Source organism: Dermochelys coriacea, chromosome 2, assembly GCF_009764565.3.
Source record: "Dermochelys coriacea isolate rDerCor1 chromosome 2, rDerCor1.pri.v4, whole genome shotgun sequence".
Taxonomy (NCBI): domain Eukaryota; kingdom Metazoa; phylum Chordata; order Testudines; family Dermochelyidae; genus Dermochelys; species Dermochelys coriacea.
Genome location: NC_050069.1, coordinates 76,834,527 through 76,848,382, shown reverse-complemented (window position 1 = coordinate 76,848,382; position 13,856 = coordinate 76,834,527). Strand labels below are relative to the sequence as shown.

General features: G+C 39.7%; 1 protein-coding gene across 10 annotated transcripts in view; it reads left to right on the top strand.

Annotated features, from left to right (window-relative positions):
• Window positions 1-13,856, top strand: part of ASXL3 (ASXL transcriptional regulator 3) — a 149,109-nt gene that overhangs the window by 74,465 nt on the left and 60,788 nt on the right. For 9 of the 10 annotated variants that reach the window (XM_038388669.2, XM_038388672.2, XM_043507902.1 and 6 more), the window contains one exon: window positions 2,198-2,319. In XM_038388669.2, coding sequence (XP_038244597.1) covers window positions 2,198-2,319 — 122 coding nt within the window. Of the gene's footprint in view, window positions 1-2,197; window positions 2,320-5,139; window positions 7,993-9,219; window positions 9,336-13,856 lie in introns of those variants that run through there. The other variant, XM_043507903.1, reaches the window with a different exon arrangement.

Below are 13,856 nucleotides of genomic sequence, written 5' to 3'. Positions count from 1 at the left end.
TTTATATCTTAGGTGCACAAATATTGCACAGATGGAGTTAAATATTTAGACTAGTGTGTTTGTTTGCTGCTGACACCTTCTTACTACTTTAAGTTGTCTCTTTGATAGTGAGCTTTGCTTATTATGTGAAAAAGACTGATCTAAACCATGTGATGCAGTTGAGCTCAAGGCATTTTTTGCCCATCAGCTCCCCTGGGTATTGTGAGGCATAATTTCAACATAAGCAAAAAAGAAAAAAGAGACACATTTCACTTATAAAGCTTCTGGCAAAATTTGCTTCCCAATTCACTATGAGAACTGTATTGATATAATGACATAACTATAAAAAAGTTGTTCTTTCTCTACCATTTGTGAGATGAGTATTGACTACTTTTTTCTCCCAAGATGAAAACAAATGTTCAGTATGTTACCAGTTATACCTCATACTGGCAATGAATTATTGGCAATTAAGTTGTCAGAATTCCTTACTTTATCTTATAAATTAAAAAAAAAAGTTTCAATAATATCAATGGTCGAAGGCATTACCGAAGAGGAAGAAATTGAGCGGCACTGAATTCTCTGTTCAGTCCACTGAGCAGTAAAAAGAAAAAACACAGCAAATCAAGATAAAAGTATAAGCTGACATATGCCATTGCAACTCTTTTGAGGATCCCAAACCTGCTTTTATAGATGTGGTACACGCTATTGCACATTTTGGAAAACTATCTACTGGGTTGTTTACATGTGTATAGTACTATAGTAGATATTCCAAGATATGTGGCAATCTTCGCTGTGTTTCTGAGGGCAGGATTGAAACCTTACTATGTGAGCATGGGGAAATGTACCCAAAATTCAAACTGGTTCTAACACTGTTTTAGCTGGACTGGTGTTTGAAATTGGTGGGAGTAGCAGTATAGACAAAGCATCAGAGTCTGCAACCATTGTTACAGCCATTTTACTTATATCTGCTGAAAAGTAAGTCTAATAGAATTTTTTGGCTGTTTTTGCAGCCTTAATATTGTTTAAATATAGTTGGATTTAAAAAATTAATTAATTTACTTTGCTTTTTTTTTATCTTAGAGACAAACACATATTCAGGCAGCTGTTTAAAAGAAAGTACTGTAATATTAACTCATTAAAACATGTATTTTTAAGAGACCTGAAAAATAGCAACATATATTTGCCTGGGAGACCAGAACTCCTCTTTGTGAGCTATTACAGTCCATCATTCAAATGAGCATTTGTGTGTTCTTTGTTTATCAAGCAATAGTTACATAATAGACGGGGAGGGCTTCTTAGAAGCCATTACAATCTGTTATGCAGTTACATATTTATAAATATTTTTAGAACACAGGGCCATCAGTGTCTCTCTTCTAAATATATATTCAGACATGTAATCTTGTTAAACTTCCTGGGGAAAATAAGGGTCTGTCTACTTCTATTTAGAAAACATTATGATATATGTAAAATATTTCAGTTGCCACTTCAAGGATTGATCATATGGAAAATACCCATGAGCTCCTGAGCTGTACAGAAGGATATAGAATTTGGTTCTACAACAGACTGACTTATTCAAGAGAAAAGTTTAGTTTTCTGAATTGGGTTAGGATCTCCAGTGTGGTGGGGTGACCTGGAAAATAGCTCAGTGTATGTAATTGAGCTTTCTACACTCCACAATTTCTGTCCTGGCCCAGCTCCTGTTGCCACTTAGACCTTGGATGTCTACAAGGGGAAATTTAGCAATATAATTAGACCACTGTAGTTATACTGGTATAACTCCCAGCGTGAACGTTCACCAGAGAGGTGGTGGATTCTCCTTTCTTAGAGGTTTTTAAGGTCAGGCTTGACAAAGCCCTGGCTGGGATGATTTAGTTGGGGATTGGTCCTGCTTTGAGCAGGGGGTTGGACTAGATGACCTCCTGAGGTCCCTTCCAACGCTTATATTCTATGATTCTGGAACTTAGCTCTCATCTCTGTTCAAGTCTAGAGTTGAACATGATTAGAAACAAACATTTATGAAGCGATGCATTAGAAATTAGGGTGTGGCTGAAAATTCAAGTCTATACAGACCCTGGGACTCCATGACTTTCATGGGCCATCAGCTGTGGAGATTGCTTTCTGGTAACGAGTTCTCTTATTCCATTTGTAGGAGCCTCTTAAGACCTCAAGTTTCTAAGCAATGGTATTCTTAAAATGCTTTTCTTTTTTTTTTTCATAGTTTGTCCAAAGCAGATACCTGAAGAAGCGTCTTCCAATCGAGACTCAAGCCTTACTAACACACCAGTGCAAAGCAAGCTAGTGTCTTCCTTCCAGCAGCACACCAAAAAGGCACTTAAACAGGTAAGCTGGTATTTATTGGTAGCCAGGTGGCTTTCTTTTTAACATGTTGCTCAGGACTATTTAAACAAGAAATCAATGTGGAAATACCAAAGAAAAATGTTAAGATATTTCTAATAAAAATACCAGCAACTTATTAAGCTGGATGTTTTTTTCTTGATCTGTAAACATCTGCAATAAGAAGAACTGTTGTGGGGGGAAATTTTGAAGCTTTTATGTTCTGTGCACTAGTGCTGTAATCCTGCTTATTATTGTATACTTGAGGGTGTTTTTAAATGGTTTCTGTGCAAGAGAAAAAGTTTTGTATGCTTTGTTACTTCCCAGGTTTTGTTTATATAAGCACTTTTGTTGACAAACTTCTTTAAAATAAATTTTGCAAAACAGATTTTGTGAGAGGTTGTAGCACTGAAAGGTGAGTGTACTTGCTGTTCAGTTTTTCTATAGCGTGAATGTGTGTCCACATACTGTATTTAATGCAAAAATACAGTACCTGAGAGTGTCTTTGTTTTGAATAAACTGAGTTTGGATGGGTTTGGGTTGCACAATAAATAATAAAGCTTGGAACAGGTGACTGAATATTCATGGTTTGATGTAAACTGAACAGTATAATAATGAGAAAAATTGGCTCCAAACAGTGCTAATCAATTTCATGTCAGAGCAGAGTGAATGAAAAACCATAGAAATGCATGTTTAAAAAAATCACTCTAATCCTGCTATCTATTTGCCAAAGGAAGAAATGGTTCCCATTTCTTAAAGATTTTATTTTATCAAATAAAATAAAACTTTTCTTAAATGTTGGTGTAATGAGGTGGTGTTGGTTAATTTTTCCCTTATTTTGTGTCCAGGTTACATTTAGCAAATAAAAATGGTATTTGAAGCCAACTATCTCAAACACTAGGCCATTCCAGAGTTATTAACTTAGGCCACAGCTCAGCAAAGCACCTAAGCATGTGCTTATGTCTATCCCTGTTCAGCAGAACACTTAAGCACTAAAGGTTAAGTAAGTCCCATTAAAGTCAATAGGATTTAAGCATGTGCTTGAAGTTAACTTTAAGCACATGCCTACATGAGTTGCAGAATAGAAGTCATTTGCTAAATTGGAGCCTTTAGGCTTGTAGGTCAGCAGAAGTAGAGTTGTGGGTACAACAGGCTTTATTAATTGTGTGGAATATGGGTGAGTTGTGAGTGAGTCAAATAGTGTCTGGAAACTCCATTTAGTTTAGATTTTCTGTAATATGTGGGAAAAAAACTAAGAGTACTTGTGGCACCTTAGAGACTAACAAATTTATTTGGGCAAAAGCTTTTATGGGCTAGAACCCACTTCATCGGATGCATGCAGTGGAAACTACTGTAGGAAGATATATATATACACAGAGAACATGAAAAAATGGGTGTTGCCATACCAACTGTAATGAGACCAATTAATTAAGGCGAGCTATTATCAGCAGGGCTGGGGGGAATAAACTTTTTGTAGTGATAATCAGGATGGTCCATTTCAAACAGTTGACAAGAAGGTGTGAGTAACAGCAGGGGGAAAAATTAGCATGGGGAAATAGTTTTTATTTTGGGTAATAACCCATCCACTCCCAGTCTTTATTCAAGCCTAATTCAATGGTGTCCAGTTTGCAAATTAATTCCAATTCTGCAGTTTCTCACTGGAGTCTGTTTTTGAAGTTTTTTTGTTGGAGAATTGTGACTTTTAGGTCGGAAATTGAGTGACCAGGGAGGTTGAAGTGTTCTCCGACTGGTTTCTGAATGTTACAATTCTTGACGTCTGATTTGTGTCCATTTATTCTTTTGTGTAGAGACTGTCCAGTTTGACCAATGTACATGGCATATAGGCATTGGTGGCATATGATGGCATATAACACATTGGTAGATGTGCAGGTGAACGAGCCTCTGATAGTGTAGCTGATGTGATGGTGTCCCTTGAATAGATATGTGGACAGAGTTGGCAACAGGCTTTGTTGCAAAGATAGGTTCCTGGGTTAGAGTTTTTGTTGTGTGGTATGTGGTTGCTGGTGAGTATTTGCTTCAGGTTAGGCAGCTGTCTGTAAGCGAGGACAGGCCTGTCTCCCAAGATCTGTGAGAGTGATGGGTCGTCCTTCAGGATACGTTGTAGATCCTTGATGATTCTCTGGAGAGGTTTAAGTTGGGGGCTGAAGGTGACTGCCAGTGGCGTTCTGTTACTTCCTTTGTTAGGCCTGTCTTGTAGTAGGTGACTTCTGGGTATTCTTCTGGCTCTGTCAATCTGTTTCTTCACTTCAGCAGGTGGGTACTGTAGTTGTAAGAACGCTTGATAGAGATCTTGTAGGTGTTTGTCTCTGTCTGAGGGGTTGGAGCAAATGCGGTTGTATCGTAGAGCTTGGCTGTAGACTATGGATCATGTGAGGTGTTCTGGATGAAAGCTGGAAGCGTGTAGGTAAGTATAGCAGTCAGTTGGTTCCCAGTATAGGGTGGTGGTTATGTGACCATCGCTTATTAGCACCATAGTGTCCAGGAAGTGGATCTCTTGTGTGGACTGGTCCAGGCTGAGGTTGATGGTGGGATGGAAATTGTTGAAATCCTGGTGGAATTCCTCAAGGGCTTCTTTTCCATGGGTCCAGATGATGAAGATGTCATCAATGTAGCATAAGTAGAGTAAGGGTTCTAGGGGACGAAAGCTGAGGAAGTGTTGTTCTAAGTCAACCATAAAATGTTGGCATACTGTGGGGCCATAGGGGTACCCGTAGCAGTGCTGCTGACTTGAAGGTATACATTGTCCCAAAATGTGAAATAGTTATGGGTGAGGTCAAAGTCACAAAGTTCAGCCACCAGATTTGCCGTGACATTATCGGGGATACTGTTCCTGACGGCTTGTAGTCCATCTTTGTGTGGAATGTTGGTGTAGAGGGCTTCTACATCCATAATGGCCAGGATGGTGTTTAAGCCACTACTGTTTTACATGAACTCCTAACCTTTAGAGTAGAAAAGAGTCAACATTTATTTAAACACTTAGGGTCAGATTTGTCACTTACTTGCTTTTGGGGGAATGAAGGGGATGGAAAATGCTGAAAACAAAAATAAAACAAATGAACGGAGACCAAAAGCAATTACAGAAGCTTTATTAACATAAAAATTCATATCCAAGATGGAAGTCCTTGCACAACTGTCAATAGGGCAGTAGGTTTGCAAGAGTACCAGAATGCTAAGTAGTCAATAGAAAGAATGGAAAGCAGCTGTAATTAAGATTATGGTAATTAGATCTTATGCTTCAGGTTGTGAGTTTATTATTACAGCTGTCTGTGAAGAATGGTTTACATCATGTACAACATTGCACAATTGGTTAGGTGTATTGAGGTGATGAGGTTTTTTGCACTTTTTTTTTTACTTACCTATGAAGCATCAAGTATTGGCCACTGCCACCGGCAAGATGCTGTATTTGATATAATCCAGTATTGTAAATCCTATAAGATAGATGAATGAACTTTCAATAGCAATTCTATTCAGAAAATTGCTGTTGAAAGTTTATTCACCTACCATATATCCTCTCTTCAGGGTTTGTATTGCTGTTATGGACACATAATGTGTCGTCTTTGCACAGAGAATAGCCTGCAGTATTTTGAATACACAGAAACATTAGGCAATTGTATGTGATGCTCCACCAACTGATATTAACTTACTGGTTCTCTTCTGCAATACCAAGAAGCTAAACCTTCATTGTGCTCTTAATAAGAGCTACTTATGCTGTACAGTGTCACGGTGAGCACGTGCCTAGTTATGCATTTATTTTTTCATTAATAAAACAGTCCCTCACAAAATGGCAGTCCACAAAGCATTCTTTCAACCTTTTTTCCCCTTCATCATATTAAATAAGGGAAGATTTTTTTAATTAATATTGATCTTTTGCTTAATTTTTGTCCATGTAAATGAAAGTCCTGCTGATAATGTGAAATATTGCTTGAAGATCTGAGCTCAGGTGGAGCAGTCTGCTCTGTTAATATAGTTATTAAACCAAACAAATCATAAGGAGTTGGCTTTAGAATATTATGTTGGCGTTTGGGTTGTTTTTTATAAAGATTTCTAGAAATCTTTTGTTTTAGACCACTAAGAGTAGGTTTAGTTTCCCCTGCAACATTCTGCATCTTAAGACATGCTTCCCCTTGTGTACTGGGATTTGTTCCAGCATCACCATGCTTCTGTGGCTATGCCTGTAGTTGGAGAAGGAGAGCACCTTTTGAGCCCTGGGTCCCGCCCCTGACTAGGTCAGAATGGCGGTGGGGGATGGCCACTTTTGCTTACTCGCTTCTGCGCTCTGCTATTCAAGGATGGGGAGGTTGCAGTGCTAGTCCACTCTAAGAGTCTGTCATAGCTCGCATCTCATGTCCTCATCTTGCAAGGCCTGTGTTAATGTCCCAGTCCCTGGAGCTTTTTAATATTGCCACCCTCTCTTATGTTACACTTTTGGGGCAAGTGTCTTGAGTATTTCAGTCTTGGGTGTGTTTTCAATGTGTTTCCAGACATTACTCTCCCCTTCTGTGGAGGGTTTGGGGATTTTCATCACCTGACTTTGCTCTTGATTATAACTGAGTGGAAGGTTTAACAACTTGATCCTAGTTTATGATGGCTTGCTCTAAAATAGTTCCTGAGATAGAGCTCCCATTTATGCGTGGCTTCTGCTGGCAGGTTCTCCTTTGCTAGATTCTTATTTCTTTCTTGCTTTTGGAGGCAGGTGCATGCCACACAGCTCTTCTTATTCAACAGTATTGGGGAGGGGATGTGGCATGCAATCCCATGTTGTTTTGCCCTCTATGATCTTGTCTGCACTAGAGGATTTTGGCCTGCTAACCAGTGTGAGGTTCTCCTACCATGCAAGTAACAATCTACACACACACACTGTTGCTACCAGTGGAACACAGGTGATCACACCAGTGTGTAAGTTGCACTTGCTGTGAGCAAGGTTAACTCAAGAACAGACCTCAAGTTCTGGCATAGCAGCTGTGATGGGCAACTACTTCATCTTCCACTGCGCCTCTCTGGTAAAATTTCTTTTCTATTGATCTGGGTCAAGTTTTTTCTGCAAGTCCCTCGCCTGTACTGAATGAGCTGCTGTACCCACTTTAGATCTCATGGCACACATGTTCTCACCAGCATCCACTTCTTTGTGATTGCTACATTTACCAAGCTGCTCTTGGGGCATTTCTCAGAAGAAACCATCATATGAGCATATCTACCGGCTGGTCTGATGCAGATGACACAGGACTTTTGTGAACCATTAGGATGGTGAAGTGATAGTATCTGTTGAACTCTGTTGTGACCAGGTGTAAAAGCATTTTGCCCAGGAGCTTATCACTTGCTCCATGGGACAGTGCCAGGAGAAGATTAAAAGTCTGAAGCTGCAGTGCAACAATGCCTGGGGTGCCAATAGACCTTCCAGGCAGGAAAGAAAATCTGCCTCATTTTTAGCCCTTTGGAGCAGAGTTCCTTTTTGACAGCACCAAGGCACCCAGCAGTGTGCTATGGGGGGAAGAGGAGAAGGACGCCATCATCCAGGCCTAGAATCAGAGTGAGGGCCAGGACATGTCTGCAACTGTGCTGGGGCCTCAAGCCCTCTTGATTGAGACAAGTTCCAGAGACAGCAGCCAAATGGGTTTGGGAGGATGTGATGCTCAGGAAATAAGGGGACCTCCACACAAGGTATGTTGCTGCTGCTGTTTTTACTGCTTTGGGCTTTATCTGCATGCTTGATGGCTGGGTTCATCCGAGTGCTGCTACAACTGTCTTGAAATGGGTAGATGCAGTCTCTTGCGAGGGAGGAAGGAACCCTTCCACTTGCTGTGTTGTGGTAGCAAAACTGGCAGCTCCATACCCCTTCCTCCAGTGAACGCTGCCAGAGTCAGGAGCCCTTTCCATATGCCCCACGCACAACACCCCATTTGTCAGCTACACTTGCTGTTCGAAGTAAGGATACAAGTACTTGGCAAATTCTGCATAGTTGTTTCTGAGCCATGCCACAAGACCAGTCTCAACAGGATGACCAAGCAGGGAAAACTAAAAAATAAAGTTACAGAAACACAGATATATTTAAAATGGCAAAACGGAATGCTTTCAGAAAGCTACATGATGGGGATTATGGCTTGGTCCACATGGTGCTTTTGGGTAAAAGGACATAAGCACTTTATCTATTTCCAACCACATTTCATGTTGTCTTTCTATCACATTACATGGGCCCACAAGCCTAAGCTACTATCAGGTAGCAAACCTGCTGTTAAAGCAGCTATAGGCCCAGAGCAGTGAAAGCATGGCTCTGTCAGTCAGCACTAAGATAGTGGCCTATCAGCTATGGTGTTAATTTAGCCCAAAGTTTCTCAAATATTCTAAAAAAATATTCTGGTAAAGATAGTGCTGTAGACATTCATCCTCAATTCGGTTCCCAAACTCCCTTACCCTCCTATAAAGTCGCTTCACTTTCTTCAGCTCCTTTGCACATCCTATGTTACCAATTGAGAAAATAAGTATAGCAAATATATCAGCCTCTCTTCCCCCTGCCACCTTATGCTCACCTTAATAGCAGTTCCTTTACTTTGCTACAATCTAGTGCAGAGGGTCTTTCCATGAATCTTGCAGTCTGCAGTAAGTAACCCAGTGTTAATCTCACTGTACTGCAGTGTACGTCCTTTACCTCCTATTAGGAACATACTCAAACCCCTTCCAGCTAACCCAAAATTTCATCGGGGAACAAAAATAAATAAATTTTAGGGAGATGATCGTTACCATCTCTAATCCTAGCACAGGGTGTCTTCCTTGGAGGCTTTGGAATTCCAAAGTGAACTTTAAAAATGTTGCTTGTATTGCATTCTTGGTATTGTAAGGGGTGTCTAGTCTGTTAATATGCATATTAACCATTTCCTTATTTCATTTTAGAAACCACCACTGCATCAAGGCCACAACTGGAAAATGCTAGCTCAACATAAGCAGAGAGTGATCAGACATCTGGCAACACAAGAGGCAGATTGCTTGACAAATCTTCGTGTCAACAGGTGAAAAATGAGAGAGATGAATTGTTTCTTTACCTTCAGGGAAACATGGAAAGGGACGGTGATAGAATTTACTAAACGCAACCAAGAAACAGAAGTGTGAGGAGGACAAACTAACTTGCTTTTTTGAATTCCAAGACAAATAGGGAAGAGAAGTCAGAAGTCATGACTTAAAATTATCATGACAGAAAAATGAGGCTGGAAGCACAAGTGTTCCAGAGGTTGCTCTTCAGGGAGTACATGTAGAGCCCGAAAGCAAAGTGCATGATGTGTCCCTTCCACAGGTCCCTGTGCGTGGACACCAGCTCCTCAACACAGTTCCATGGTATGGGACAGTAGCAGTATTTATAGAACTTGCCTCCTGCTCATTTTTATGGTACTCAACCCCTGCCTATTGTCAGGAAAAAGAGAACAGGAGCAGATTCATTCTCTGTTCATATTGTGTCCAAAAACTAACTCTGTGGGGGGTTGTGGGTAATTGTATTGCATGCAGCACGCCTGCATGTTTTGTGTTTTAATAAACATGGTTTTCAGGATTTCTTTCTCTCAAATTTCATTAAGCAAAATGTTTTAAGCTTGAAACATTACTGTATTAAATCCTTCCTGGCACCTCTCTCCTTTACCATCTCCCACACTCCAAATCATAAAAATGTATCCTTATATTAGCAACTACCTCAGGTCAAGTCCACCACTGCTTCATTGTTGGAGTCAGCTTTTGAGACAGGAGCTAAAAGGTCTCCTTACTTCTTTAGAAGTTTTGCAGCCACTGCTGCTTCTCCAAATATTGAACAACTCTGTCCACCAGTTTGTGGTGGTGGTCTTGTCCCAAATGTAGCACTTGGCTTGACAAAATTCTCTTTTAAGTAACTCATGGAGTCACTTAGGCTAGGATGAGGATGGCTCAAGCTTCTCGCTCGACAAACAAGTTGCCCCCATGTTTTCTATGCACTGCTCATCTAAGTTTCCACTGGAACGTCCCTTCCTGCCTCTCTGGGCCACATGTAATGTCTGGCCATTAATTTTCATGGCCTGCAGCAGAAAATTCTCCCTGGGCAAATAATGAGCTCTGTCCATTCAGCCTGGCCACCATTTTGAAAATATTTTGCAGAAATGGCTGTGTTTCCCAGGGAGATATGGAAGTTGGACCACCTTCTTCCACGACTCCCTTGGTTTCAAAGAAGCCTTTCCAAATCTCTCACAACCCATTACTTTAGGGAGCTATGCTGGCAACTGTGGGATAGGTACCCAGATGGCAGTGTGCCTGCACTGTTGACTGGCATGCTGTGTATGGGCATGGGGCTGGTCTGCAGAGAAGCAAGATGCATTGCACAGTTGCCATTTACATTGATGTAATGTCACTAGTTCAGTTAAAAGTGGCATGATACATATTTTATTTAGGAGAAACGGAAAGAGAATCTAGCTGAGCATATCCTTTGTGTGGTCTGTGCTCCATGGTTGGGGAGTTTGGTTTAAAGGAAAATGGTGATTTGTTTTTTATTTTAATAACATAACAGTCTGCATGGCTCAGCAGTTCAGACCATGGGGCTGTAAGTTGCAGTATGTACTAGCATGCTGCACGGACCATGTAGACCCTTCAAGTGCAAACTAACCAGTACCTAGATCACATTAATATAGTCCATTTTTTTTATAAAAATAAAAACATACGACACAAGCTGCTTCCTGTGTAGCTTGTTTGCTTTTTGCTAAGTTGGAAGAGAGAGAGTTTTTCTCCATAGAAGACTTTTCAGTTGATCACTGTTAACCACTTAATACTACACAAACCATTTTTTGTTTTGAAACAAACTCTCTTCTTTTTTGAAAGTAAAATCATTAGTAGTTGATGCACATGCCATCTTTGTCCCGATTCTCATGCAAGTCAGAATGGTTATTTAACACAAACATCAGTCCTTTTGTCTTTCCAGTTTCTTTGTGCTGTTGAAAAGCAGCAAAAAACAGATTTACTTTTGTACAAGAAGCAATGCTGGTTTAACACACACATGCTGCCGTATGTTTTATTACATTTTACCTCCATGCCATCACTCATGTACACAATGTTCAGTTAATTTGTATTATAGTAGCATATAGAAGCCTGATCAAGAATGGCACCCCATTGTGCTAGTCACTATACAAATACATTCCAGAAGAAAGCTCTGCCCCAAAGAGCTTGCAGTTTAAATGGATATGACAAAAGATGGGAATCCAAACAGATGCTCAAGGTCATACAGCAGATGAGTGGCAGAGATGAGACTAGAACCCAAGTCTTCTGAGTTCAAGTCCAGTACTCTATCCACTGGATTGAACTGCCTCTCAAAATTGTTTACCATTACTCTTACATACATTATTGATCCTGGTCCACAGGTCTAGCGTGTAATAAATAAATTCCTTCCATGTATTTGGATCTTACTCTTATATTCTGTAGCAGTTTTCATGAGACTGTTTAAGAGAATACTATTGTACAAAGTGCTTAGTGTTGCACTTATGTATTTATAATTCAACATTTTTAATGTGTGTTAAAAAGCTTAAGCATGTAGCAGCCTCATAAGAATATTGGAAGTATGTTGTAATGCTCACTGCTGTGGTTTTTTTAGTGTCTGTGAAAAAAAGTTGTCAGTGAGATTTTAATTTACTGGAGGAATAGCAGTTTTTAGACTTTTTTAATTTGGCTAGCAGAATGGGGTAAGCAAAGGGACAAAGACTAAATTTATGGTGATGTGAAATGAATTGGTGATACAGTATAAATCTATCTGTTTAATCTTTTCCAATTTAGAATCCATGGTCATGGTGTGGACTCATTATTTATTTTGCATAATAGATTTTCTTCAGCATGGCATAGATCCTGTTTTTCATATGTCAGAACAGAAAAATTCCATAGCCTAACATTTCTGATCCATAATGTGTGAAATTTCAAAGGTTATGTTTCATGATAGAAGTTTCAGAATGTAGACTTGACATTTATAGCACAAAGTAGCAATCCAGGATGATGTTGCCTGATGCAACCAAGTGTTACATATCTGTGTTGTTAATAACTGATTTTTTAACGTTCTCAGCATGTCATGCATTTAATCTCAAATAGAAGTGTTTTTCGGTGTTAATTCTTTATCTGTGTGCTGCACTGTTTCTTTATGAATTGTAGAGATGTAAAAAAATCATTCAGATTTCAGAGCAGTGTAAGGTACAAACACAAAACTTGACAATTTGATCTTCTGGGTTTGGAGAGGAATTTACTCCATCTTTAGGGTGTGTGGTTTTTCTTCTCCCCAGTTACTGTTTGGCTTGATATCATTTTATTTTATTCCTCCTCTAAGGGAGGCTTTTTTCAGTTGTTAATAGCCATTTTCCCACCTGGGTCAGAGTCTTTTCCACCTTAAAATCAGTTTAATATAATTGGCCTGTATTTTAGGAAATACCACGAAACCTCCAGTGCATTGCTGCTCTCTAGTGGGGGCACAAAAAAAAGCAAGCTTTCCTTCATGACTACTTAATGGAAATCAGTTAGGAATTAGAATTCTACAGTTGGTACAGTAGGCTGTTTATCAAGAAATTTGTGTTCTCTTTTGGACTCTGCCTTTTACAGCCTTTTATCCTAATTAATCTTAGGATACAAGGTTCTTCTCATATCCTACAGTAGTCTTAAAAAGAAAAGGAGTACTTGTGGCACCTTAGAGACTAACAAATTTGTTACTCCTTTTCTTTTTGCGAATACAGACTAACACGGCTACTACAGTAGTCTTGTATCCTAAAATTGATACCCCTCAGGTTAGGTGTATGCAGGTAGAGTCTTCACCTTGCAAGAGTATGCACACGCTTCTTTAGTCCAAACATTTTTTTCTTTGTGGAATTGGGCTTTATTCGTTACTAAAATAACAATAAAAACATAAACCTCTGACTGAGGTGTCTTCCTAATCTTGTCTCTTCCTACTTTTTTCTTGCAAAAACCTCAGAGTGCTAGACCTCAGCTCCCACTGCCGAAAGGGCCTTAAATCTAGGGTGGAAGTGACAAGTTTCATCTGCCGTGATGAGTCAGCAGAGATTAGCATCCCCCAGCAAACAGTGTGGGCTGACAAAAATCCCAGACATTGCTTTACAATAGATACCAATTTTAAATTATTCAGTTTTTTCCATATCTTTCCTTTGGGAGGTTGGAGGGAGGACAGGCATAGACTGAGTTAGTAGTTTACATTTTTTCCTCGTTGGAAACCATATTCTTCATTGGTACTTTTATAACTAACTAAAGTAAAAATACAATGCACATGTAGCTTTATAGCTTTCATTATCCTAGGGCCCAGTCCTGCATGTGTCCACGTGTACGGATCCTTATTTCAATTCCTCCATCGGGACTCCAGATGGGACTCCAGACGCAAGGAAAGATCCATGCATGGCAATAAGTTTCCAGGATCGTTCCCATGGTTAGCTGCTTGATTGTTAAATAGAAGACCATGGGTCTCAAAACAATAAATTATGAAAACTTAAATTAAAAATAAATCTGAGTGACGAAGAGAAGCGTAACTTTGTATTCGATGCCCA